General features: G+C 41.2%; 1 protein-coding gene across 3 annotated transcripts in view; it reads right to left on the bottom strand.

Annotated features, from left to right (window-relative positions):
• The window catches only part of fryb (furry homolog b (Drosophila)), a 65,472-nt gene extending 40,447 nt beyond the window's left edge, over positions 1–25,025 (bottom strand). For all 3 annotated transcript variants that reach the window (XM_030068223.1, XM_030068224.1, XM_030068225.1), the window contains exons 1-10: positions 23,746–25,025; positions 10,007–10,200; positions 7,581–7,634; positions 7,291–7,430; positions 6,833–6,923; positions 6,046–6,125; positions 5,728–5,808; positions 3,018–3,186; positions 2,546–2,638; positions 1,293–1,391 (exon numbers count right to left, since the gene is read on the bottom strand). In XM_030068223.1, the coding sequence (XP_029924083.1) occupies positions 1,293–1,391; positions 2,546–2,638; positions 3,018–3,186; positions 5,728–5,808; positions 6,046–6,125; positions 6,833–6,923; positions 7,291–7,430; positions 7,581–7,634; positions 10,007–10,200; positions 23,746–23,995 (1,251 nt within the window). In that variant the 5' untranslated portion in view covers positions 23,996–25,025. The remainder of the gene's footprint in view (positions 1–1,292; positions 1,392–2,545; positions 2,639–3,017; positions 3,187–5,727; positions 5,809–6,045; positions 6,126–6,832; positions 6,924–7,290; positions 7,431–7,580; positions 7,635–10,006; positions 10,201–23,745) is intronic.
• Between the last annotated feature and the right edge of the window lie 2,559 nt (positions 25,026–27,584).

Raw genomic sequence — 27,584 nt, 5'->3', positions numbered from 1 at the left:
CGAGGGAGTATTTAAAGAATCCCAGGAGGAAGCATGCAGGCTGGCTGCATGACATGTCTGGTGCCCTGAGGACACAGGCAACAGTCACAGCGGGGGAACCCACAGCTCATATCTCACATAGCACATCAGTGGCAACCAGGAATAATCTGACACACCTTTTGCACCATGGGAACAAACACAGCAACCCTTTTGTTGAAGCAGGAACCCTGACCACCAGAGGAACCTCAAAACCCATCTTTTCAGTTTAGCTTAAGTCTCAAACTGGCTCTCAAATTCTTGTTAAGATGTTTGTTTTTGTTGTTGTTTTTAAATTGTTTACTTAAGGGTTTGCTGTTTTTTTCATTTGTTTTGGGCAAAGCAAATTGAGTTACAACTTAGTATGAAACGTGCTATATAAATAAAGTTCTTGTTCATTTTAAAATGGTCTCTGCAATGGAGAAATAGTGTTGAAAGAAGAAAATGTTAGCTCTGTCTCAGTTTTTTACCTCTTACTGAGATGTTTCTTGTAAAGCTGCTGGGTTGGTCATTACCCTGAGAGAACTGATTTTTCAGCAATGGAAATGGGAAATCTTGTGATCAAATCTTAAAGTGCATGGTAACCCTATGGCTGTGTAACCTCACCACGTTTACAATAACATTTTTAAAAAGTGTGGGAAGAAAATCTTGTTTCTAGTTTGTAAGATTCTGGTCATACTTGTGGGTTTTAATGTTGCAGAATCGTAAACACTCAACTACACATTTCAATCCATATCTTTCCTCTTCCTCACTGAAGACCTACCAATGAATGGCATAATGTTCTGAGACAGAAAGTATCAGAAAGCACAAGCTGCCTGTTCAGCCAAAAACACTTACGGTAAATTCCTAACATTCCTACTCTGTGGATCCGATGCTTTTTACATGGACCTTGATGGTTAAAACCTATTTGCATGACCTACAGTCTTAGGATCAAGATGTTTTATGGGTCAAATGTGGTTTCAGGGTTAACTGTCACTTTAACAGCTTAGAGATTAAACTGTAAAATTTCATTGCATTGAGCCCACTATCGTACTCACACTGACATTGCCAATTTCCTAATTCCCATCCCTGCTGAGGGGCAAATATTGCCCATCTGGCACTGTTTCAAAACCTAGCCAGAACACTGCAAAGTTTACAGCACTCCTGTCTTCTTCCCATGGAGAGATAAAAGCCCACATGTTGGAGAATTACAGTAAGTGCTTTCACCAACCGCTAGTAATGGAGAGGAAATGAAAAGAGATGAGCAGTGGAGAAACAGAAGAAGGGGAGAGACTGACCAGAGAGTGTTTCTTGCGGGAGGACAAGTCCAGGGTGGTATCATATAAACTCTCCACAAAGTTTCGTAGGCATGGCACATTCACCTCATTCTTCACAGTCTGGGGGAGGAAGGGAGACAGAGAAGGTGTTAGATAATGGTTTCCGAAGCAATTTAAAAAAAAAAATCCATATACTGTATAAATACATAATTAAATATGCGCCATTTTGCATCTGAGGACTTATTACTCATAATTATCACAGTTTAAAATAAAAATGGGCCTATAATGGGTCTATAATTACACAACACATATAACTGTATCAGCAGTGTACATAAAAATCATTCTTTTCAAACATTTATAAAATTCCTGCATAGTATCTCTGTGTCTTACTTTTATTACCCTGACATACAAGATTTTTTTTCTCAAGTGTTAATAAAGATTACCTTGTCACACCTACAGACAGAGAGAGTACATTCATACTTCTGACACGATTACGATCTAAATGCCAGACACTGAGATGTCTCAATACATTTTTAATGTTATTAACTATGTAGCAGAATTACCACAGATGGTATTTAACATACTGTTTCCAGCTGAATCAACACAGTCTAGTTACTTTCTCAATACTGCTTTCTCAACATCTCAACAACATCTCTGAAGAAGCTTGTATTGTGGTTGCGTGGTTTACTACAGACAAGGAGGTAAAAATCCCTACTCCTTCAAAAAGTTGTACCTCAAACTATGAAAACCTATGCCAAAGCTCAGAAATTAAGGCTCTGCCCTTGAACATCAATGTATCCACTCTGGATTTAAAGAACAAACGCCTGATGAAACGAAAAATGAAGAATTACGTTAAAAAATGAATAAATTTAAAATAAATTATATGTATTGCTAAGAAACCTTTTAAACATGAATATCAGCTCAAGTAACACTAAAGTTACACATCAGAAACTGTGAAAGCCTTTTTCTGTGCTGCTTACAAGTTCCTGTGTCATTAACCTGAACGTCCACAGCAATACGCAGTTTCACTTACTGACGATTATTCCACTTTTTTATGCAGAGAGAGAACTCTTTCTTAAGATTAAGGGAGACAGACAGATGGAACATGAAGAAACCAGACACCCACACAGAACGATACAGAGAGAGGCAGACATATTACTTTGAAGACAGACACTGACTTTTAACTGACTTTATGGTCCATGAAGAATATGAAACAGCAGTAGTGCACAGGTTGCCAACTCATTACAAAGCGCAGAGTGAACAGAGACACTTACAGCAGCCACAGGAACAAGTATCTCCACAAAGAGTCCGGCTAATGAGTGCTTAATGTCTTTATCCTTCACTTCCAAGAAATACTGCGCACATTCCTGTACAGATGGAGAGAAAGACAGGTAGAACAAGAGAGTGCATATGCGTTATCATTTTCATAGCACATAAGCACAATCCATATAGTTATTAAGCAGACTTGAAGCAAGCCTGTGAATGGTGCAGTAGGTCAGCGGTTCAAATCCCATCAACGGCTGCTCTATTGCCAGTGACAAAACACTATTTTCCTCCAGTGGAGCATCTCTTTGGCCAATAGTAAAACATACTGAGCAGCTTCCATGTTTGTATGTGTGTATCTGTCTGACTGTGAGGGAGGGTGAAAAAATACTGTGTGAGGTTCCCATACTATAGCCCATTTTCAGTTTACAGGGGTTAAAAGGCCATGAAGGTAAATTATCAAGTCATTTCAGCAAACTATACCTGCATGAACTGAAAGGAGGCTTCAAAGTCCTCCACTGGGTACATTTTAATGCGGAAGAACTTGACTCCCATGATGAGGCTGATGGTGGACTGGATGACGTAGGGGGTCTGCTCCTTCTGCCTCAGTTCCTTCAGCTCAGAGATAAACTTCTTCCTCACGGCTGGGAACCTGATAAGTAAATGATAAATAGATTCAATCAAGTGTTCAGTTCTCCTGAGTTATATGTTGTTGTTTTATTTATGTAAGTGGACTTTAGCTGACAGTAGTGGAGTTGTGAATCTGTGGCTTAACATTGATTCAAGTTGATTCACAGTTCACTAGCTAGTCAATGATTGACTCAATTGTATTTTTAGCTCAAACTTTATACCCATTAATACACACATGCAATAAGACCTCCTTTTTTCTTTTGAAACATGAAAAAAACAGACAAAAGGATTAGAGAAAGTTCAAAAATTCCAAGGCAGCTCTTCTTGTTCATTAAAAAGCCTTTATTAAAGGTGGCTTACATGATTAAAAAAAGAAGCTTCAACATGTTTCGGCCAGAGCATGGCCTTCATCTTTTCCTGATGAAGGAATTTTTGAACTTTCTCTTGGAAATATCTCCCCGTAAGTCCAATGAGCACCTTCTTGGGTCATGAAATGAACCTTTTTTAAATGAAATGTTGACACGCTGTAGCCTTCTCCTACTCTTCCTTTCTTCATAGACAAAAGGATTACTTTAAACTATTTACACTATAAACAGCTTTATTTACAACAAGTTGCAAATTATAGTATTCCGTTAGGTCGCCACAATGTTAGGGTTTTTTTTTTTTTTTTTTGAGTGGTGACTGGATCGATTCAGAGCATTTCATGTCAACGCAGGCCAAAGTCAGAGCAATCCATTCTATTTGTTCCTTTTAGCAGACTGGTTTAACAGATTGAATCTGCAAAATTAAAATCAGTGCATCAATGGAATGAATGAACTGTTGCACTCCCTAGGAGTATTGTTATGAGAATTAATAAGACAGCGGGAATTTATTTATGAGTACTGCAGTTCATTTGTCGGCGCTGAGTTCCTATTTATTAAAAGGGTGTAATGTGTAGACAGCTCATATAGATCCTAACTCTCACTAGATTATGATATACAATCTTGAAATACACACACACAGACATAAGCACACACACACACACACACACACGCAAACACACACAGACAAAACTCCTCTATGTGTGTGTTTGTGCGTATATATGCACAGCAGTGTGTGCATATATACTGTATGTGTGTGTGTGCCCGCTGACCAGATAGGGTTTACGGACAGTGCTCACCATCTCTATATTTAGAATGGCATCTGGAAGGGTGATGTGGAGGGAGTGTGTACATGTGTGCACTTGTGCTTGTGTGCGTGCATTTCTGTGTGCTTTTGCATGCTTGACGGGGGTTGCCACAACAGTTAAGTAAGCGGGACAGTGACCAACCCTCTGTGTAGTGCAGAGTGTTTGTTTAAATAAGATACAGATAAACACCACACACCCAGCTGCAAATACACACAGATAATGCCAAGAATTTGTGCTCGGAATGTTTATGCTCCTGTGTGTGTGTGTGTGTGTGTGTGTGTGTGCATGTGTGGAAATAAATACACTGAAAAGGGCACTTCATTAACCAAGAGCCAGAATCCTAAACAAAGGTAAGAAATCAACTAAGGATCTTAATCGCTTAAATGAAAGAAAGCCATCTTTCACTCACAAGGCACTCATCTATTAGATTTCCTATCTTAATGTATCCACATTGACCCATCATGAGATTTATAGCTGTGTTAAGAGACTGTATTTGCTCAGCTAGTGTGTGTGTGTGTTTGTGTGTGTGTGTGTGTGTGTGTGTGTGTGTGTGTGTGTGCGCGCGCGCATGTGTGCGCGTGTGTTTGCATGACTGCAGTGCTGCTCTATGCTCTGTGAACCCACACCTCCTCCATCACAGTAATAACCTCCAGGAAACCAGGAGCAGTGCTCATTTCTCATCACATGCAGCATTACACAGATGAAAGACTATCATCTGTAGCGTCATTGTCCTCATTTGCCATCTCGCATGCTGGATTATGCACACATACAGTATATTTACCAACACACATAAACACCCACCCACACACACAAACACACAAAACCCAAATACTAGCACAAAGGAAGTGCATTCATTAGTTCTGTGCCCTTCCTTCCTTGTACTGAAGATAAAGGGATAAACAACATTTGTTCTTTCTACTGCAAATGAGGTCAAGAGGACAGGTAGCTACTGTGCTGCACACTGAATTTTCTATCCTCACAAATAAGCGTGCTGCTACAACAAGAACTGGAACTTTGCTTGCACAGAAAAAGAGGAAATGAAGCATTTTGTTCCACAATAAATCATCATCATCATAAAGTGATATGTGTACAGAATGATGGGCTACAAAAAATTGAAAGGTATTATGTTATTTTCAAAATGACCTTTACAGACTGCATCCTCAACAGTTTTGTGATATTGAATGATGAATGTCAGATTTGTTTTCTCACAGATTGGTACTTTGTGACATTTTGGAGATTAATACACAAAAACAATTTTTCAAAACACAAATTTGATTTTCTCACAAAAACCCAGTGTAAAATTATACATGGTATCTTCTATGGCCTGTGCATATTTTAATTAGCACACAAAAACAAATACACATATATAAACTGATACAGTGAGGTGCAGCCTACCTGGACTGAGCTACAACCCCTACTACTTCAGCATAGAGGTCAGCCACAATGTGCATATTCCCTGTGTTGGGTCCCAAATACCTGTGAGGTAAAGACAAAACATTACACATGAATAGTAAGGAACACAGCTGAGTCCACAATTAGCAAATCCGTATATGTATGTTATACAGCTGATCACAGACATGATCACAGACATGTGCGTGAATGCATGTGGATATGTAACCATGGACAAGAAAGCGCAGCACACAAAGTTACACTGAAATGCTTCATTTCATTCAAGCGCTATTTATTTATTTATTTTTTTAATTTCCTCCTTACCCTTCCTTATATTTGAAGTGCTTGAAAGCCAAGTTTATAACTTCCTGGATCAGTCCATCCAAGAGAGGATGGAGGGGGATCTGGGTTGAGAGAAAAAGTTATCATGGTTGTTACATATAACATATACAGTATATAGCACACACAGTATATATAGCACGTGTGTGTGTGTGTGTGTGTGTGTGTGTGTGTGTGTGTGTGTGTGTGTGTAGATGTCACTTGGTGGAAATTTTCAATCCACCCAAGCATTCAGTCCACACAATATGTTCAGCCCAATAAGCCATTTCTTCCTGCTTGGTTTAGAGCTTTAGGAGCTTGGGATGCGACTGTGTTTCCTGGATCCATAAGTGTGTCACAGAGCATACAGTATGCAAATAACTCTTGGTATTTTTTAAATTTGATTACGGTACCAGATGGGTGGGGTGGGGTTTACTCCATTTAGGACAATTCAGCTGATGTCAAGTAAGCTGTTAATCCCAGAAGAGTATGCTGAATTGATTTTCAAATACTTCACTGTGGTTGTCTACACCTCTCAGTACACGCTGTTGTCTGATGCGTCAAACCAGACCCATCCAGCGCTCCAACAAGATTAAGATAAATACAGAAATGTATTTGTAGATACTAATGACCAAGGGCCCTTATTCCAGTAACTAAAATAATGCTTGAAGACAGGATATTATGTGAATTCTAACCCAAAGTGAAATCCATACAAATAATATAATGAGACATACATGATTTGGTGACAAAAAAACACAAAGCAGGATGATCACAGTTTGTATTTAGGTTTTACCTGCTTTAGAACTTCTATGAGAACAAGGGAAAAGATGAAGTCTATAGCCAGATCTCTCCGCTCCAATAAGTAGTCCTTTTGTTGCTCATCACTGAGATAAGACAGACAACAGACAGACAGACAGGCAGACAGGCAGACAGAGGGGGGTAGGGGGACACATTATTGAGTAAGAGCTAGGAAACTGGTATAATCCAGGCACACCTAAACAAAATCTTTGAGAGGCATGAGTTGAGGAAGGCCTGTTCATCTGATACATGTCGTGATGATTTATATTTTTTGTTGTGCTTGTTTTGCTGTTATCACTTTGTGTCTTGATTGTGTGTGTTATTGTAAATCCTCTTTGCAAACCAAAGTCTTGGACTGAGCTGAGCTAAATTCATTTGACAGATCTACTCTGACTTCTCATGCACAGATAGGAGCTCTACAATTAAATGCAGGTGCTGCTCATGTTCACTCACTTCTTGGACTTGGTGTTGGCCCTAGGTCGGTATTCGTGAGACTCATCCTCCAGGCCGTTCTGCCTCTTGTACCAGTCAAACAGAGTCCTCAGGATTGACGGCAGACAGTATTCAGCCAGAGAACTCATGGTGCTGATCAACTGCACAAGAGAGAGGAAAAACAGGTGAGAGACAGAGAGAGAGAGAGGGGTTTTGCCCCTTGCAAAAAGAAAGAGTCTCATATGAACTGTGTACAGTGGGATTTAGCTGAGAGGTAAAAGGGATGATGTGTTCATGTCAAGAACACATACCTGATCAAACTGTAGGTCTTCCCCTCTCTGTAGGGATTTGTTTAAAGGTTTCTCCTGTGACAAGAGAAAAGACATAAGAGAAAACAGTCATATCTTTTGCACAACAGCACACTTGGGATCAGGTAGACATTTCTCTGTAAAACACTGGCATACACTGAAACTGGCACAAACGGTCCTTAACATCGTTTTAAACTTTATTCTTGGCTCAACTCTCTACATTGTTGTTTTTAAAGGGAATCTGCTAATATACCAAAATAATTCTTCTTCTCAAGCTGACACCTCTAACTACAAGTGTTAAAAGCACCAATGTGTCCTCAGTGCGTCTTGAGATCCGATCACTCAGGCCACATTCAGAGGTGGCCTGGGACGCTTTTGTCCACATCGCATCAGAAGTGTAAACCAACACGTGTCCCAGGATAAATTGAAGGACCACCTTCTAACCTAACATCCTCCGATGTCCCCCTCTCTTAAGCTCTGGTCCAGCCCAACACCAACACCCTGACACTGGGCAGACCGCCACTTTTTCGATAGAAAAAAATCTCCTGCCTGATTCTGCCCAGTGCAGCTGAACTGTCAGCTGATGGGCCAAATGTAAACTGAAGTGCAGGTCAGCTATAAAGCAGCTGTTTATTGAATAAAAACACTACCTTGAGGGTGGGAATTACAAGGGAGCCAGGAAGAGCTTAGCTCCCCTTTATATGAGCTCCCCTACAGACATGGCAAGCAGTGTGCAACAGTGTGAATGTGTGCGTTGCAGTAACTAAATGGTAAATGGTAAATGGACTGCATTTCTATGGCGCTTTTCTAGTCCACTGACCACTCAAAGTACTTCACAATGTTTGCCTCACATTCACCCATTCACACACATACATTCACACACTGATGGCAAAGGCTACCATGGCAAAGTACCTAGCTGTCCATCAGGACTGGTTAGGGGAATACTAGAGAACTATTACAGGCCACAATGTGAATGTGTGTTCGTTTCACCATCCTCTGGGTTTAGTTTTCTTTTTTTTTTTTTTGTTAAACCTCGTATGTCATTTCTCTCTCTCTCTCTCAACTAAAAAAAAACCCTAACCCTAACCCTTGCAAATGTAAATGGTACAAGTTTAATTGCATATAGAGCTCCATATCTGGCAGTATATCACACTAGATCAGCGTTTGGTTCATGTAAATGGGGTCTGTTGTTTGCCCCTGAACAGGACCCTTTGTGGAAACCCATCTTCACTGTTCACCTGTGTCTTACATGTTGCCCTGGTCTTGTGTATGCAAATGAAAAAACATTTTTTTTAAAGTCCAGTTTTATTAAAGATTTTAAGCCTATGCTTCAGAATATGAGCACCCACTAAGTGCCTAAAAAGAAATGTAACTTTAAAAGTTTATATGGAGTATCTCTAAGTTCACCCAGTGCCATATGAACCATTCATTGGACCAGACTAAAAGCTTGAGATCAGCTTATTTATATTCCACTCATAAAGCATACCAGGAGATGAGCCCTGAGTGCTTGCCTGAGTGAATGCAACACTGTGCCTCTAACAAGTAACAACATTCTGCATTGTGGATTGTGCTCTGAATAGTGGATTCATTTGGAAAACTCAACACACCCGAATTCAGTCTCTGAGCCCAAGAAAGCAGCTTTTTGCACACTTTATGAATGGGGCAGAAATAAAAGTGATATAAGAAATGTATACTTATCTGATAACTCCCATTTGCAGTATAAATGGCAATATGTAAAGCCAAGACAATAAAGTGCTGAACCACTGCTTTGAATCACATTAAACAGCCATATGTGTATTGGTGCATAAACTATACTCTTCCCTCCTTAGGGAGCAGGAAATTGGTCCAAGAAATTGGAGCTATCAAAATATTTAAACAAAAATGTTTGTTCTACTGCAATGGCAGCTAGATACCATGGAGTAGTGCTGCAAAAACAGCCATTAAAAGCTGCTCAAATATCAACTTCTTGACTTGAGTGCATGGAACCTCATCAAGGGGAAAAACCGTGTGACAGCAAAACACCTGCAAAACCCACAAACCTCAAAGATATTACTGTGTAAGTTTTGAACAAATGAGCAACAAGAAGTTGTGACTCATCATGAAATCACAATTAAAAGAGGAAGCTAATTCCCTAAATGCAACCTCAGGCATGTTAATATGTAAAATAGGGCTTAGAAATTTTGTAGGCCTATTCTAAATTGGGTTGCATTATAAATAAGCCAGGAAGTTGAAGATATATTATAAATAAACTACTAAGCACAGAGGCTTCACTTCCTCTGTATTAGAAGAATAAATCCATCCCTTCTTTCAGTGTAAATCATTCTGGATGAGAGCATTCGTAAAAGGTCTAACATGTAAATGTAAATGTAACAGAAGAGAGAGACATGAAAAAATGCACAACAAAGAGGTATCCATGCAAAGTCACTTACCAGTGGTTCTGCCATGATAATTCGTATCTTCCGTTCGGAAAGAAGGGTGAAGTTGGCGAATAGGCTTTTGAGGACGAATTCACCCGGCTTGCTCTCAGGGTCCACGTTGACGGGCGCCATGACGACAGGATCCTTCCTCTCGCCCAAGGTTCCGCTGACTGGAGGGAGGGGTGGCTTCAGTCCCACTGGAGAGGCTGGAGAAGGACAGAAAAAGTCAGTTGATTTGTGCTTATCGACTGAATATATGGATGCTTCTGTTTGTATTGTCAAAACAGATAAATCTTTATTTCTCAGGCACTGTTGAGTACATTATATTCAATATGCGTCCAGCATGATGGCGAAAATTGCGCATTACACTTAATTTAAAGGCACACATATATGCAACACACAGACACACACATCCACACTGACTGGACAGCTGATGTTTTCATTTATCCCTGCTGATGACATCATTAGGAAGACATTAGGGATACTGGGTTATATGAGTTCTCATATAATGAAATGACAGACATACAGGGAGGTAAACAGACAAGGAGGCATTGGTGTCTGCAAGGGCAGACAGACAGACAACAGACGGACAGACAGGCAAAGAGACAGAAAAGGGGGTGGCCCCACTCCTGTCATGTGCCTCTAAGAATATTGTGACATTACATGCCCTTAAAATAGCACAACCTCATCACTCTAAGAAACTGCATATTTCCAGTCTCAGTGACTACGTACTATGAAAGCTTAGGCAATACCTCTGAGAAAACTTTCACTTGCTGCAATCTTGCTAACACGTAATCAAAAGACAACCGTTTAAATAGTCTTAGTAAACCCAAACACACACACAAACAAGCACTGATTGTGGCAGAGGTCTAGGACAGTGGTTTTCAAAGTGGGGTCCAGGGACATCCAGGTGTCCTTGGGGGACTTTCAGGAGGGCCTTCAATCAAATGAGGAATAGTTTAACTTTACTATATTTTACATTACAATTGGAACTCACCACTCTGAACCTATTTAGCCTACCTAACCTAAGGATATATAAGTACATATATCCTTTCTTTAAACCAGGATTCCTTGGGCAAAATCACTTCAAATCCTAGTCCACTTGGAGGTCTGGAACATAAAACCCCCTGGCCTAGAAGTGGAAGAAGGAGGCTTATAACCAAACCAAATTTGTTAGTTCAAATCACCGGGCATGTTTGGAAGAATTACATGGAGAACATAAAATACATCAACTGTTGATGTCAAAATGCTCTTTAGCAATGCTCTTTAACCCTGAGCTGCTCAAGTGGAGCTGCTCAGTAGATGACTATGGATGTACTGGTCAGCTCCCAGGTAAGACTGTGTCTGTGAGAATGTGAAAAAAACTCAGACCACTCATCTTTTCTCAAATAAATATGAGTAAAACACAAAAACACACGGATACATTCCTCAGACCCGGCTAATTGTGTCAGTGTCAACAACTCTCCTTGTGTAAGAGTCAACTGACCTTTCCTGACCCTGTGACCCAACCCTGACACTTTCACTGGACAGGTTAGATGTAAACGCTCAATCCAGGACAGGACTGGACCCCTGGCAGACAAATAGCAGGTCACATACACACAGACCAGTTTGTGGGAAACCTGAGCACTTGTGCGGTGCAACATGTACACATGTAAACACACACACGCCCGCGCACACCTCACGCTTACCAAGACCCTTGATGAAGCTGATGACACTGGCCCTGCTCCATTTAGTTGGCACCTCCATGGTGTAGACACGCAGACAGAGAGACAGGGATACAGGTAGGTGCCACAGGTGGAGGAAGGTAAAATGGCCACAAATGGGTGACAGTGAAGGGTAAGGAATGGGACACTGGGAAATGGTAACAGGATGAGGAGGGATGGGGCCGCTGAGTAGTCTACCAGGCGAACACTACATTTCCCATGATTCACAAATTAATAAATCCCTCATTGAAAATTAGTTGCACAGAAGAAGTTTGTGGCTGTTGTCCAACTACTCCACCATGACAGTAACTGCGGGTATCCCAGTAATGTACTAGGTACTAGGCAGGCTCAACCAAAGCTAAAAGCTTGTAGATTCATTGTTCAGTAAATGATAGGTTGCTACAGAGAACCATCCGAGACTTGGCTGAGTGAAGGAACTCTAATAACTGCAGTATTACAGCTGTACGATGCACTTAATCCAAATGAAGTAGGAAGGTATCTCATATCCATGGGAGAAGACTGGAACATCCATGACCACAGTGAAACTACCACTTTAACTTGAAAGTGGCACGACAGCTTGATGTTTTAAAGCTGCAATGTTGCAATCACAAAGGAAGAGATGGTGTCAAAGTGTCTCCTCCAAATAACAGAAGAGACAAGCGACGCCAAGCCCACTAGCGCCAAAGTATTCTGCTGTAAGGGGACTCTACCACGACTGAACGGGAAATATTCCACTCTACTCCTCCATGACAGGCTGTGTAGGGCCCCATGCTGGAGAGCTATATAAGCCTACAGACCAAGTATCAGTCTCTGCTTTAGGTCCTCCTGCCCCTCCAGTCGGCTGGCACTCCTCCGTCTGCGGGACACTTCCATGCCTCTGTCTGTCCCATTGGAAAGTTGTGTTGAAATGAAGTGCTGTCTTGGAGGTGGTTTTATCTGTCCTTTGGTTGTCAGTAGCAGTTTAAAAAGTCCAGAGAGTTGGGTTGGAATTTCAACACTGCCCCGAGAGAGGAGAGGGGAGGAGGGAGGAGGCACTATATATAGACCGCTGGCGGTCACTCTCTTACATACCCACCACTCCCACTGACCCATACTCATACACAGGAGCACACACACATGCACACCACACATGCACACACACAAACATTTGACAAAACATGCACACAGTCACAAAACATACACACAACATATATACGTGCACACAGAAACACAGAGTCACACACACACACACACACACACACACACACACACACGCATGACATCTTAACAAGGTAGACAGTGACATATCAGGGAAATTCAGTAATTTAGTTACACTACAAAGCAGATAGCACTAATCTAATACAGAAAATATAAGGTAGACGGTCGTAAACAGAAATTATCCTTAACAGCTTTTCAGTGACATGAATTTAAGGTGCATGTGTGCAGATGTGTGTTATATGCATGCATGTGTGGGTGTGTGCACGCATGTATTTGTGGGAAGGCAGTAAAGAGCAGGGCGACATAACATGTCCAGTAGAGTTGTTAATGCAGCACAACAGCACTTCCCAGGACCTTTGTGGTCATTTGCATGACTCAGCATTTTCAGAGATGAGTCAGCAGAAATTAGTAACATCTAGTCAATACGTGGTTCCTCTGCTTAAATCAAATTCTCTGTTCTAATGGGCTGACTTCCTTGCCATACAGCAAGGATGAGGCATGAGCAGAGGGAGAAAGAAAGAAAGAAAGACAGAAAGAAAGAAAGAAAGAAAGAAAGACAGAAAGAAAGAAAGAAAAAAAAACAGGCATGGTTTCATGTTGAATAATGACTACCATGTCCAAGATGAGGCAGAGTGATAACACACACAAACACATCCACACATACATTTCAGACACCATGGTAATCACTCATAATGTGTCACACACTGGTTGAAGATGAGGTCAGAAAGATGTTAACTTGAGTTGGTAAGCAACAAGTTTCCTTTGATGGTGAAAATAACAGATCAATAACTTATTGCCTTTACAGCCTGTCCTAAGGATATTGCAATGACTCATTTTTAATGCCACTGACAATTAGAATACCTTAAATATGCTAAATGACCACAACATGCCACAACACCTTGGCTGTCTGTTGGCAGTCCCTCATCAGGTCTGATTAATGTGCTGGCATGACAATTACCTGCCTCGGGAATGTCCCTTGTTTTTCTTGCTTTTTTTTTTCTTGCTTTTTTTTTTTTTTTTTTTTTTTGAAGGTGTGGGCTTCTACCTGTTAGTTATGAGGGTCCTCTAAGAATACAAAGAGGGGTGCAAAGAGGGGTTTAAATAGATTTAAACTATGCTCATGTAATCAACTCTTTATTTATCATTTTCTTGTTTACTTTTGAGACATTTTGCTACTGAACTAACAATAAGATGAATTTTCTAATAATAAATCATTTAAATTAATGAAAAAAGTAGTTCTTCTCATATCTGCAAATAGTCACTCAGAACCAAGCTTTCCTTGATTTGTCTGTGTGTGAGTGTGTGTGGGTGTGTGTGTGTGCATGTGGATAAGGAAATGCTGTTAATAGACCACAAAATGATTTGGCATGAAAGTACAAGTTAGTGAAGTCAGCTATTTATGTCATGATTTCACTGCAAAACTTTCTACTTGACATACGAGTCCAACCAGGAATAAACAGAGGAGGTTTATATTATTTCTTTGCGTCAGACGCCTGACCCTGGGGCCTTGACCAAATCACTGACTTTCTTACTATCATAGGGAGAAGTTGGGGACTCTTTTGCTCTCATTCGCTCTTTTTCTCTCTCTCTCTCATAACTCTCTCTCACATACACACACACACACACACACACACACACACACACCATCTCAGCATGACCCCTGTGATTTCTGACTTTATTACATCATCAAAGTCAACTGAAGAAAAGCCATCAACACATCCACCACAGTCACGCTGTGCCCCTCCAACACCACCCCTGTTGACAGTAACCTTCAGCACACAGCTAATATACACCAGCTCCACACAGCTGCCCTGCTGCTACAACACACACACACACACACACACACACACACACACACACACACACACACACACACACACACACACACACACTATGCACACAACCAAGGAGTTTTAATAACACCTAATGATAGGTCGCATGCAGTACACACAAAAATGTAAGTAACTGCCGTATATGCACCCACATCTTTACAAACACAATGATACATACACACTCTAACACATCATATACACACATAAACACACCATGTACGCACAGCTGGTGTCAATATGCAAAAATAACAGGAACTCTCTGAACCACTTATTGATTACAACAAAGACTGCCAGCCTATCTCCTCATCGCATACTTCACCAAGCAAACATTTACTGTATGTTGAATGTAAACTGCAGGCTGTACGGTGATGACTGTATAGGATTATAAGATAACATTCCTCTCTGATGAGTCTCAGGTACATGATGTCACAGAACAGTCGGATTGGAGGAACTTGAATGAAGAAATGGCTCAAGGTTATTGACCACAGACTGCCTCAGAGTGATGCAGCTCTACTTGGTAAACAATGTGACTCTATGAGCGAGTAATGGATTAAGAGTTTGGAGTTTTTCAAATTGCAAGAGCATACAGATTAATATGAGACATTTTTTTTCTAAAATTAAACATCCTACATTTAGAGCGGTGTTTCTGACGAATAAAATAACTGACTGATAAAATAACTGGTGTAACAATATTTAAAACAAGTTATTGTATGTGCTGAAGGCAAATAGGCAGCTTGGGGCCTTAGTTGACAAAATAACACTTTTACAGACTGGATTCTTTGTATTCAGGTGATGGATACATAGCACTTTGGAACAGATGCCTCCATATATTACCCAGTCTTATATTCAAGGAATTCAAAGGAAAGTCAAAGACTTTTGCCTTTGCTGAATACTGTGGTGCGTAATTAATACAGAAAAGTGCTGAGGAGCCAGATTGAGCCTGTGCTAACCCCTTCCCTCTATTATTCCATTATGTAACATTGCCAAATATTGACAATGTGGATCTTGCTACGATGCCTGTTTTTCTGTGTCCACTCCTCAACCCTCGTAGCATGTCCACGCACACAAACAAAACAAGCGTACATCACACTCTCAAAGATCTACTGTACTGTTAGGAGAGCAGACCGTACTGCAAATTTGTTCAGCATGTAAACAAGCACCCTGAGCTGTGATGCATGTGTATACTCACTCCCTCCTAAGGACTTGAGCAGAGACTTAATGCTGATGTCAAAGAAGCCTGAATCCTGCTGGCTGGTCGCCATGGCTGCAGAGGCTATGTCGCCACGGTGACAGACAGCAGAGGGAGGACAGGACGGCAGGATGAGGCGGTGCTGGCAGAGCGAGCGAGAGATAAAGAGGAGTTTGCTCCAAGATAGGAGGAGGGCGACTGAGACTTGGAGAGAAAGAGAGAGGGGTGCGGGTGGGCAGCCAGCGATGCGTATGTTGCGGCTCTCCCTCCTGCTGCCAGTGAGAGTGTGTGTGTTTGTCTGCGTCTGTGTGTGTGAGAGAGGAAGAACGAGAGAGAGAGAGGCATGTGTGTCAGCGGCTCGCAGCGTTGTTTGCTTGCTCTGTGGTGCTATCTTGCTCGCAAACACCACCCATCCCCTCTGTGTTTCGCTCTCTCAGGACAGTAATACACAGATGTTGAGAGACACAAACAGCCAATCCTCTTAGAGAAAAGAGAGTTAGATGTGAGAGATAGATAGACAGGCAAATAGAGAGAGAGAGAGAGAGAGAGAGTGTGTGTGTGTGTGTGTGAGAGAGAGAGAGAGAGAGAGATGCACAGGGAGACAGCGGAAAATAGAAAGAGGGAGGGAAGAAGAGAAGGTGAGTGAGGGACAATGGAGAGGGAGATGGAGGAGGTAAGGGATGTTTAGAGAAATTAAGATGGACAAGAGAAATGACAGGAGGCACCTTGTTGTGATGTTTGCTATCCAGTTCTGGCTAGCAATAAAAGCTGAGCTAGTGTGCTGCGAGCCCGCCACAGCCAATCAGAGCCAAGAGAAGCGGTGACAAACCCGGCAGGCTGCACCAACCAACAGCCAGTGAAAAACACTGGTCATCAGCATCATCACATCAGTCCTAAACTGTAACCTTTCCACCTCCCCCTACTGGTGTAACGATGACACTGCAACAACACACAACAACACACCTCACTGAATCAAAACATACAGCAGGAGAGCCAGTTGTTTTTCAAGTATTTCATCACTAATTTGGCTTGTCCTGCTCTTTCTGGACACTATTCATGGTGTGTTCATGCATGCATGTGTGTGTGCATTCCTCCTGAAATGCATAAAACTCACAAGAAAGCAGCAGATAACAAGGAGAACGACTCTCCTACTAGTTAAACACAATTCTCTTCGAGACAAATCTTGGCTAGAAAACTGACATGTGATGCTGTTTCTCAGCTTTTCTCATTTGCACATGGGAGCTGTGTAACCACAACTTCTCACTGTTAGTCACTGAGCAGCTTCACCATAGCAGCTGTGGATTAAGTGCCTTCCTCAAGGGAACCTCAATCTGACTGCTGAAGGAGTTATGCCACTTCTCCAACTTCTTCCACCAACCAACTCAGAGTGTAGAGCAAGACCAAACACCGAGTCTAATAAACCTGGAGCAAGTCACATCATTCAGTCATTTATAACCCTTACCCTTTATTTCATATACAGGTTGTCTCATATATAGTGATGCTTGGAGCTTATTTGTGTTTAGCAGAGGAGAAGTAATACAGATCTTATCTGGGACAAGAACAAAGACAAATTCAGTAAAATGCCAAGACAAGACTAATCAAGATGTTCAAAAAGTAGTCTGGAGACATAAAACAGGAATTACCACAATAGCGTCTCCACAAAAGGAAAGGTATAATGGTGATGATGCTATGATTGGCCGAGGAGCGGAAGAGTAAGTAGATAATTGGGGTCATTATGTAATTCCCTGGATGAACTGCGGAAGTGCCACTGGACATGGGGAGGATGAAAAAAGGAGAAGAGAGAGAGAGAAAGAAAAAAGAGACAGAGAGAGAAGACAAATAAGAGTTAGTGAAAAACAGGTTGTGAGCGAATGAGAGATAAGTGGAGAAAAGGGGAGGAGGAGAAAGGGCACAAGGTACGGTGTCATTCAAAGCCACATCTCATGAGAGAGCTGCGGAATACAGGATGGCCTGGTTCACATTAACAGACAATTACAATCTAATCTCAAAGGAGGAGAAATGAAAGACAGAATCACTGCAGGCCTATTCTTGTCTCTAGCCAAACTTCTGCTGACTCCCTTAGAGTCCTGAGCCAAATATTTAGCCTGCCTGGTACTCCAGATGGTTGGGAGTTAATCGCATCAGGGCAATTCTGCCAAGTTGACAATCACAGAAAAATAAACCAAGTAGCTCCTGGGATTGTATAATCTTTCTCGCACTCAGTGGATTTTCCGTTGCACAGTTTCTACCCAGAAGGAGTGATGAATACAAACTCTGCAAAAGATATGCAGAACTTATTTGACCCAGGTCTGTTTCCTCATCTCCATCCCAGCTCTGTTATCACTCTCCTTCATTCAGGAGAAAATGAGACAGAAGCTGACAGCTTTAAGGAATTATTGTTTGTTGGCCCCACTGTGCAAATTTCTCATTAGGTTGAAAGGTTACAAATTCCACGCTTACATACACAATGGGACAAAGGAGACTTTTACTTGTTATGCACAAACTAAAGATGCAGTTTGTCTGGAGCAGTTGATCTTCAGCTCCTTTTTCAACAGCCAATGCCGTTCCCAATATTTAAAGAGCAGGGTTATGCTGATATCATGCAGTTTTTGTTTGTTTGTTTGTTTTTTGGGCATCTGATAAAAACAACGCTTATGTTACTGTCTGCTTTGCTTCTGTTTGCTTAAGAAGATCTCCATAGGAATCCTAATTATTTCATAGATGTCAAAAAAAGGTACAGATTTGAAACTTGTACCCAAACAAGGAACCAGAACTGAAAAACTTCCATGATATCCATCCCGACTTGCAACGCAACAAATCAACTCCTCCTTGCAGAAAGCTGTACCCAGTAAACAGTTCACACCCACCCACCCACCCACACACACACACACATACACTTGCAGAGCTCCCAGGATTCCACACATTCTGAGCACGGGCCTGGACATGCCAGCTGTTGGAATGTGACTCCTCTACACACACACATGCACACGCCAATGTATGCATGCACACACACACTCATTCACACAGGTATGCATGCATATACAGATACATACAAACAATCAAAAAACACATACAAAGAAATACGCAACAAATAAATACATGTACTTTTGCACTGCATGTCGTTCCATATGAAAGAGACGTGCTATCTGGGGCTGTACTCCTGCATAGACCCCACCCACCCACACAAACACACACACACACACACACACACACACACACACACACACACACACGCACACACACTCCTCCACTCTGACAGTGCATGGTATCTGCGGGGCTGCTTTCGCCAGCATTTCCAGCGGGCCACGGTTTTACTCCACCAGCTCAGTGGGCGGCATCAGCTTTTGTTTGGTAACGTAGGTATGTCTTGATTTTACCCACTTGTAGACATGTGGTATGTTTTCATGGTGATTATGGACAGAGTTGCTGACAGAGGAGCTGTAGTACTGTGCTATGTAAATCTCCAGTTAAATAATCCACTTAATTGTGCATCTACCAGTTCTAAAAAAGATATAAAAACTTACAGGAAGATTTTGCCACTATTTACATACATGTCCAATCAGGGTTGATGGTAAACGCAGTCAATACAAGCAATACATTCCTCACTGCAGAAGGAATGGGACTTCTCCTGCTTGTGCCAGGCCAGCAGTGCCTACATATACCAAGATGCACTGCACGCACGGTTCTGGTGCCACCTAGCTCAATGAGGTGGCCAGCTCAGAAAACCCCAAAAAATAATAAAATAAAATAAAAATAAAAATTCATAAGTAGTTTTGTCGAGATAACATGTGTGTCCATATTGTCCATCCATAACCTAGAGCACAAATAAACATGCCGGATTGCAGCCGTAGCCTCGCCCTCTCCCAGCTGCATTTCTATGGCCGTATACTCTGGCTCAAAGAAATATGGCTGAGTATCTCAGTCAGCCAAAACACTGTAAAATGTATCCTTGTCCATAAAATCCTCTGCACCCACATTTTGGGATGCCACTTCCCCTATTGGATATGTAGCTATTTTGTAAGCAAAGAGAACAAGGAAGTTTTGTTTTTGATCACCATCTACTGCATGCCCCTTTGCTACCCAGAGGTAGAGACTAGAAATCCAAGCAGAAGCTACATGGAGTTCTTCTTTGAGACCAACTACGTCACCTTACATGTCAAATGACATTGGTGCTGGAAGAAAAATAGATTTTGCAGATTTTTTACATTTCATCCCTCATTCAGATAGATAGAGATAAGGCTGAAAATAAGCAAAGTGATCCTTTCATATCTGTCCGTTTGCTATTGCAATGTATTACCAGTGCATTTTTAAGAGGATCTGTCTTATTTTATTGTCATACTGCAATGCCCAGTAAGTACTGAAAAACAAAACAAAACAAAAACAAACAGAAAAAAAAGCATGACTATTCGACTCCACCTCCTGAGTCAACTGTGGAGGTCTATGACCCATGATTCGACTCATCAACTTTCACGGGGCAGTTCTGGTGTAATTTTCCTCTTGTGTTTCAAGGCAACATAACCAAAACCATAAACCAATGTTAATTCATGAGGTGATAGTTGGGGAAACTCATTTGGCTCTTTATCTTGAAAAAAAGAGATCAAGAAAGAAAGACAATGACTGACATAAAGGAGCAGCTGCTGAAATCAATCCATTCATTACTTTGAGGAGTGAGAGAGAGTGAGAGAGAGAGAGAGAGAAGGGGGGATAAAGAGCAGTGGCTTTGATCAACATATGCACACTAAAGCATGCAATACCACACACACACACACACACACACAAGCATTTAGCAGTGATGCTCTTCTCGGGATATGGACCAAGACGGCATGATTTTGAGAGGGTTACATACGGGGCGAACTTGAGTGACTGGATCATACCAACTCCACCACATGATTCTGTGAAATATGACGACTACTACATGCACCATTGATCCATCTTCCTCGAATGGTCATCGGGCATGCCTGTGGGTGTCATCTAACCCACCGTTATCCTCACACACACACACACTCCCACACACACACAAACAAAACCCCCACAGACAGCCACAGAGGGATGTTTGAGGTTCACAGTTCACGCACTGGTGTGTCCTTGACACAGCTGGGCTGGATAAATAATAGATGTGTGAGATTACTGTGCTTTCATGCCACTCATACTTTTTTTTTTACTAGAGCCAGATCTAAGTTTTAATCAGGGTTTTTTTCCCAATGAAAAAACTCACTTGGTCACATAAATACACACACACACACACACACACACACACACACACACACACACACACACACTCGCGTGCACACGCACACACACACAAACGTGCTCATGATTTTAAGAGGGGATTTTAGAGGTTCATCAACTTGCTGTTGACTTTATTGGCATTTCTTGAATCACCTCTAATTTAAGCTCTACTGTTTTTTGTTAGCAAATCACTGACGCAACACACTGATACGCTCGGGTTTCTGTGCAACATGTTTGTGCAGGTGGAAATTTGTTACATCGGCACCACTTCATTCTACATTTCCCCTTTCACAGTTCACTTTACACCCACGTTTTTCTGCACACTGCTGGTAAGCTCATATTACTCTTCTCAAGTTTGGCCGAACCCCAGTAAAAATTTTGGATGGGAAAACAAAGTCAGATATAGAAAGACTAAGTGAAAAATACTCACTGCACTCTTAAATCTTCCCCCTAGCTCTAATAACACCTTATCTTGAAATAAAAAATAAAAAATAGTCCCCTTTGCCTTGGAATTCTCCTCTTTTCCTCTCACTACTCTCTTATGTGATTATTTTAGGGTTATGGGAATACTGTTAGGATACTGGCTCTTACTCTTGCACTCCTTACTACTGAGTGATAGGTGAGCTCTAGGAATAGAGGATTATTCTGTTGTTGCTGTGATTCCAAGGCACTCTGAATATGAGCATCAGCTACATAAAAATGCGAAAATGTACTGCAAACAACAGATCTCCATGATCTTGACATGGCATTGTCAGTGTGGTGGCTTTCCAGGAAGAGATCATACTGATTAAGCACTGAACATGTGAAGAGATCAATTGAGGATATACTGATCATTGTTTCACATTGTTAGACAGACAATCCTGCAACCACAAAGGTCACAAGTTCACAAGTTCAGGCTTGAATATGCTGTGATAAGATGTGTCAATATTGTGACGTTTGGGTGTTATTAATGCAATAGGGGATAGAACAAAAAATCAATATGATATATTGTTGTGGTGCTTTGCATTGTTAGAATTTGAATTAAGTGTGTTATAAATAAAATGCATCATTATTATTAACACTGCTAATGCTAAATGTTGGTATTGTTGTACATTAAGATTTCTGATAACAGACCACACAATTATTGCTCAATGAAAAGCTGTTTTTGAAATTCCAAAAATGTTCACTTGTGTGTTTCATCTTTGTACTTGTGCTTTTCACTACATACTATAATTCACAATAACTCAGTGTTCCCGACAGAAATTTTTGAGGTTTTCATCTAAGCACCCGGCAATTTAGTCTCTCTCCTTTGGTCTCAAGCTTATGAAAATATATTGTCAGGTGCTGATCCACCATGAGTAAGCCTGCAATCTGCTTTTTGTCTCTATAAACCAGGTTTTAAGCCAGGATTATTTCAAGATTTTACTGCAGTGATTTGAAATAAACATTCATGTTGGATTCTGTGCACCAGTCATTTCATCAATGACCCCTTTGATCAGGTTTTAAAGGCATATGATACAGTGGTACCACTATTTTAACAATCAATTCAATCATCAGTATGTAAGAAATCGGTGACTGGTAAAACTTGTGAAAAACAGTCATTGCTTTACTGTAAAGACAATGTGTAATACCAATAGAAAGGGATTTAAGCATCCAGACTGAGACCATTATTACTTGACTGACTCCGTAAGGTCTTGGCATAACCTCGCAACTGGAAGTATTTGGACATGAAATTCCCAGAGGTTAAGGTAAGCCGAGAAAGAGTATGTGGTTTGGAGAAAAAAATACTGCTTACATCTGAGGCCAGAACCACATAAGCATGTCTTCATCTCATCTTCTTGAGTAAAGACACAGTCATAAAGTGCTGTATTGTTATCGAGACACAGAGGGTCTCACTTTTCAAAGTGTCTGAGAAACCACAACAGTGCTTCTCTGACTAATGCAAGGACTTTCTGGCAAACATGAACAGACACAGATGGTCCACACAGGTTGCAAGACATCTAAAAAATGTCTGCATATTCAAGAGTGGATTAAATCTAGGCGTCATTCCAAGGATCACAATCTTAACTCAATGCTGAACCAGCTCATGTACAATCTCCGACCCCTGAGGTCATGAGGAATGTACATTTTACACTAACAGTCAAAGGTGAGATTCTTACAAAACTAAATCTTTGTCATTTATTTTGTCATTGTCATTTGTTTGTTGATGCTGTGTTCTTCCCATATTTATTCTAATGTTGCCTATTACAAGATGTGTTGGGCTGTAATCATACTAAATTTGTCTGTAACATGTTACTGTTCCTAAATTCAGTAATCACAGTTAGCAATCAAACAATTATGTCATCACTCATGTCACAAAAGTTCTTCGATTATGCGCATGATGGGCAGGTAGAAAAAAATGATTATACGGGTCTTACATGCATGCCTGCGCAACAATCATCTGACCTCTTGTGACTTTTGTAAGATACTGATATAGTTTCATTTCTAGGAAGTTATAGTCCACTGTAAATGCCACCTTGAAAGGAATTCTTGAAAGGCTAAAGGCCCAGCATAATTCGGACACGCAACTGAGTCTTGCTCTTGCCACAACTCTGATTATGAGCAGGAGCAATGATCACCTACCTCTGATGATCCTTGTCCTCTTCCTTGACTTGGACTGGATTTTAGTAAATCTCCCTGTGAAGTCACTGGGATCAAACATGTCCATTGACAGAGACTTGATCCGCTCCAAAACAATCCCATCTTGGGACTGCTGGCTGTGGTTCTCTGGATGCTGGTCCTGACCTTGGCTCAGAGAGTGGCTGTCGCAGTAGTCCGAGGCCACGCTCTCGGCCCCAAGGCTGGCAATGCTTCTTACATCTTCCAGGGACATGACTCCACTGTCAGAAAGCAGGAGCTACTGGCAGTCTACTTTCAAACCCCTGTCCTCCTCACAGGTAACAAGGGAACTCTACTACATGATGGTTCAAGAGTAGTCGCAAAAACAGCTGGTCACAAAAGTCCTTGAATCAGAACCAACACAAGTGAACACTTAAACAAAAATATTTCCAATAATTTTGAAGATGATTTCTCTTTCTTGCCAGCAAAGCATAAGCCACTTGCTACTGTGTTGTTTTTCTCTGGAGATGCTGTACCCTCTTGCTCCTCTAAACTCCCTCTTCAGTTTCTTCCTTTAACTTATTGTTCAAGTAGTGCCACAATTCCTGTTGTCTTATCTTCACGTTTTGCACTTCTTGACTTTCTTCTCATGACGGGTTCCCTCTCCTTTACCCAGTCCTTGGACAGAGAGATGTCCAATCGAGACAGACAGTGAGCTCGTTGCTTTGTTGTTGTTACAGACACACACAACTCTCCTGAGAGTCCAGGTTTTCCTCTCCTGAGTCTCTTTTTCACTCTCTCTCTCTCTCGCTCAAGAACAAATATCTTTGTTTCTCAATTTGTTTGAGCAGTGTTTGTCTTTTCTGCCAAACTGCAGACAGTTTAACAAATGCCGTCTTCTTCTCTGTGTCTGGGATTCCTCTTGTTTTTGCTCTCACCTGTTTCTCTCTCTCTCTCTCTCTCTCTCTCTCTCTCTCTCACTCTCTCCCTCTCTCTCTTTCTCTCTCTCACTCTTCTGAGAGTCTCGGAGGCACAGTTGCACTCCTCTCTTCTCAGGTGGTGAACAAGGGAGGGATCCAATTCCAAGAACGCAGCTTGATTGGGTGGTTTGGGAAGTTTGGGTGGTTCTCTTACTCCCTCTCCTACTGACTGTCTTTTTTTCCCCTCTTTTTTCTCTCTCCAGGGTTTTTTCAACTACCTCCTCCCCTCACTGTTCGGCAATGAGATAATCATTTCCTACTCCCGCCCTTTCAAATACACCTCTCTCCCTCTTCTTGGGTATCTGTCTCTCCTTTTTCATCTCACATATTGGTAAAGCAAGGCAGAATGGCATGCATCCGCCTGTTTCAAATGGCCAACAAATGGCATGTGGGTGTGAATAAATGTGAGTGTAGTCACTGGTCGAGGCTGTTTAGCCAGTTACAGTAACCTCAGTGTGTTAATGGTGTAGGATTACTCAGGGCAGACACACCCCTTTACAGAGGGGGAAAAAGTAAGCCAAACACAAACAGGAAGAATCTCAAATGCCCAAAGAGACAGTGTATAGGTGAAAGTAGGCTGTTAAACCTGAATGACAAAAATAGTAAAGACGAAAATTTAGCCTGAGTTTCCTTTACACAGAAAAAATAATCTTCTGGCTCGACTTGTTAGAAAAATTGAAATTACACAACACCTGTCGATATATCATGATTCAAATCTCTAAATATGATCCTAGGACCAGGTGAGAATTAGGGTTTAAGGACCACAATGGTGTCCATACCCCTATTATAGAAACAAGAAACACTGTCGAGGTCTAGCCCTAATTGCTTAAGTTCCTTTGATTGATCTAATGCAAGCTGTTGTCAGACAATTTCAATCCAAACACTGAGATCAGAGAAGCACCCAAACAATTGACACTGATTTTGATCATAAGTAAATCCAAGCTGTCAACATCAGCTGCGGTGCAGAGTGTTGCACTACATTCCTATCTTTTACCAGTTAAAAAAAGTATTGTGGAACACTAAAAGCAAAGGGAAAAAAATGACAAGAACCTGACCTTGTTTCCAAGAGGTAAACAAAAGTGCTTTTACACAGTGTGTGTAAAAAGACAAACATCAAATCGGTTTATTACAGTGACTCTCTTTTGAGTTGATCTACAAAACCCATTTGAAGTATGCCTACTATTACCTCAATCATTACATTACTCTCGGATGTTTTTTTGAGAATCCTTTCCATAAATTCCCTTATATATACACAATTTCTATTGCCCCCTCTATCTTTTTTCTCTCTATTCTCTTACCCTGTATCCTACTCTCTGTCTGTCTCTAGGGAGATACCTACCCTGAGGTGACTTCTAGTTGTTTATACCATAATTGTCATGACATCAGCTCCCTGAAGCACCTCAGCTGAGAGTTCATGTATACACGTACAGAAAATGGTTTGATAACAGTTTAAGTAGAGATGAATGACTTGAAAATTAAGTATCTATCTGCGTTTGTCTGTTGCAGTGATCCCAAAGTAAAGCATTCATTTGTTACTGTTGAATGTTTGGTACTTTCACTTTAAACATTTAATCTTGCATTTTCATTTGCTTTCAATGAAATACAATGAGTACCCCACTGGTTTCAGGATTTCAAGATCTATTGACTGACTCAAGGAAATATTTAGAACAAGTGAAATTAAAACAAAACTGATATTACAACTGTTTTAAGAAAGTAGGCTAATTCTAAAACTATAATTTGAGATTGAATACTATATTAAGTGACCTGGTGCAATAAATATTTTTAGTGGTGGGCATTTGTCTCCCAAAATTCATTTCACAGCCAACCTGACAGAAGGGTGGTGTGTGTCTGTCAACAGTTGCAGCGACATTGATGCGTATTTAGATCCGGCAGACAAATGGTTAAGGGTGGCAAAAAAGGAGAGGGAGGCATAGTGCCAAAGTCAGTTAGAGAGGCGTGCCATCCCCTAGGGTACTACAACAGCAAAATATTCAGACACACACACACACACACGTCTCTCACCCTCATAAACAGGAGGGTGTTTTGTCCTCCCAGTTACTGACAACTGCAGACAACCAATGGGAGAAAAGGCACTGTGGTTAACCAGTCATCTTTGGGAATTGGGAATATGTTGACAAACAAAAGGGGGTGGTGTGATGAAGGTAGTGCCGGGAGGGGCTGGGTGGGGCGGGGTAGGTCGCGGGGGGATGAAAGACAAAGAGCAAATCAACAAAATAATCTGTGTTTAATAGCAAGGCAGATTGTTGTCATGCTGCTACCCTAAAGGCAGCCTAATTAGCATCAAACCTCTAAATCTGAATCTGATGCAAAAGAAAAACTTTTTTGAAGGACAAATTAAGATAAGAGGCTGCACATTATTAGTTCTTCAATCCTGTCAACAGCACAACTACCTCACCTCAGTGTGCATAAAAGTCTACTTGCATTACTCAAAAGAAATCAAAAGACTCATTTACATGACAGAGTAAATAAGATAAACTGCATCAAGATGTCTTGAAAGCTAAAGGAGGAAGGGATGGGATTATCCTTTGTGTAGAACGGGTGAGATCTGCAGTGTTTGGACGCAATGAAGACAAACACATCAGGCTACAGTAATCAGGTCAAGCAAACAAGAGAATAGCAATCCTGAGTTGTAGCTTGATAGAAAAAGCAGCAGATTCCATCATTGTTGCAGTCAAAATATGTTAGATGTAACATCATTTCAGATATATGGTATGAGTGTTGTTCAAAGCCTGTTTTCATTGGTTTGTAAACAGATGTTGAACATCAATCAGCTTTAGCATGAATTATGAGCTTTGCATTGCCTGCCACCCACTATACAGACATGATTTGGCTGACTGGGACTGCAAGCAAATATAGACATAC

Source organism: Myripristis murdjan, chromosome 14 (genome assembly GCF_902150065.1).
Source record: "Myripristis murdjan chromosome 14, fMyrMur1.1, whole genome shotgun sequence".
NCBI classification, from domain to species: domain Eukaryota; kingdom Metazoa; phylum Chordata; class Actinopteri; order Holocentriformes; family Holocentridae; genus Myripristis; species Myripristis murdjan.
The sequence above is the reverse complement of the archived record's forward strand: the minus strand, read 5'-3'. Positions and strand labels throughout refer to the sequence as shown.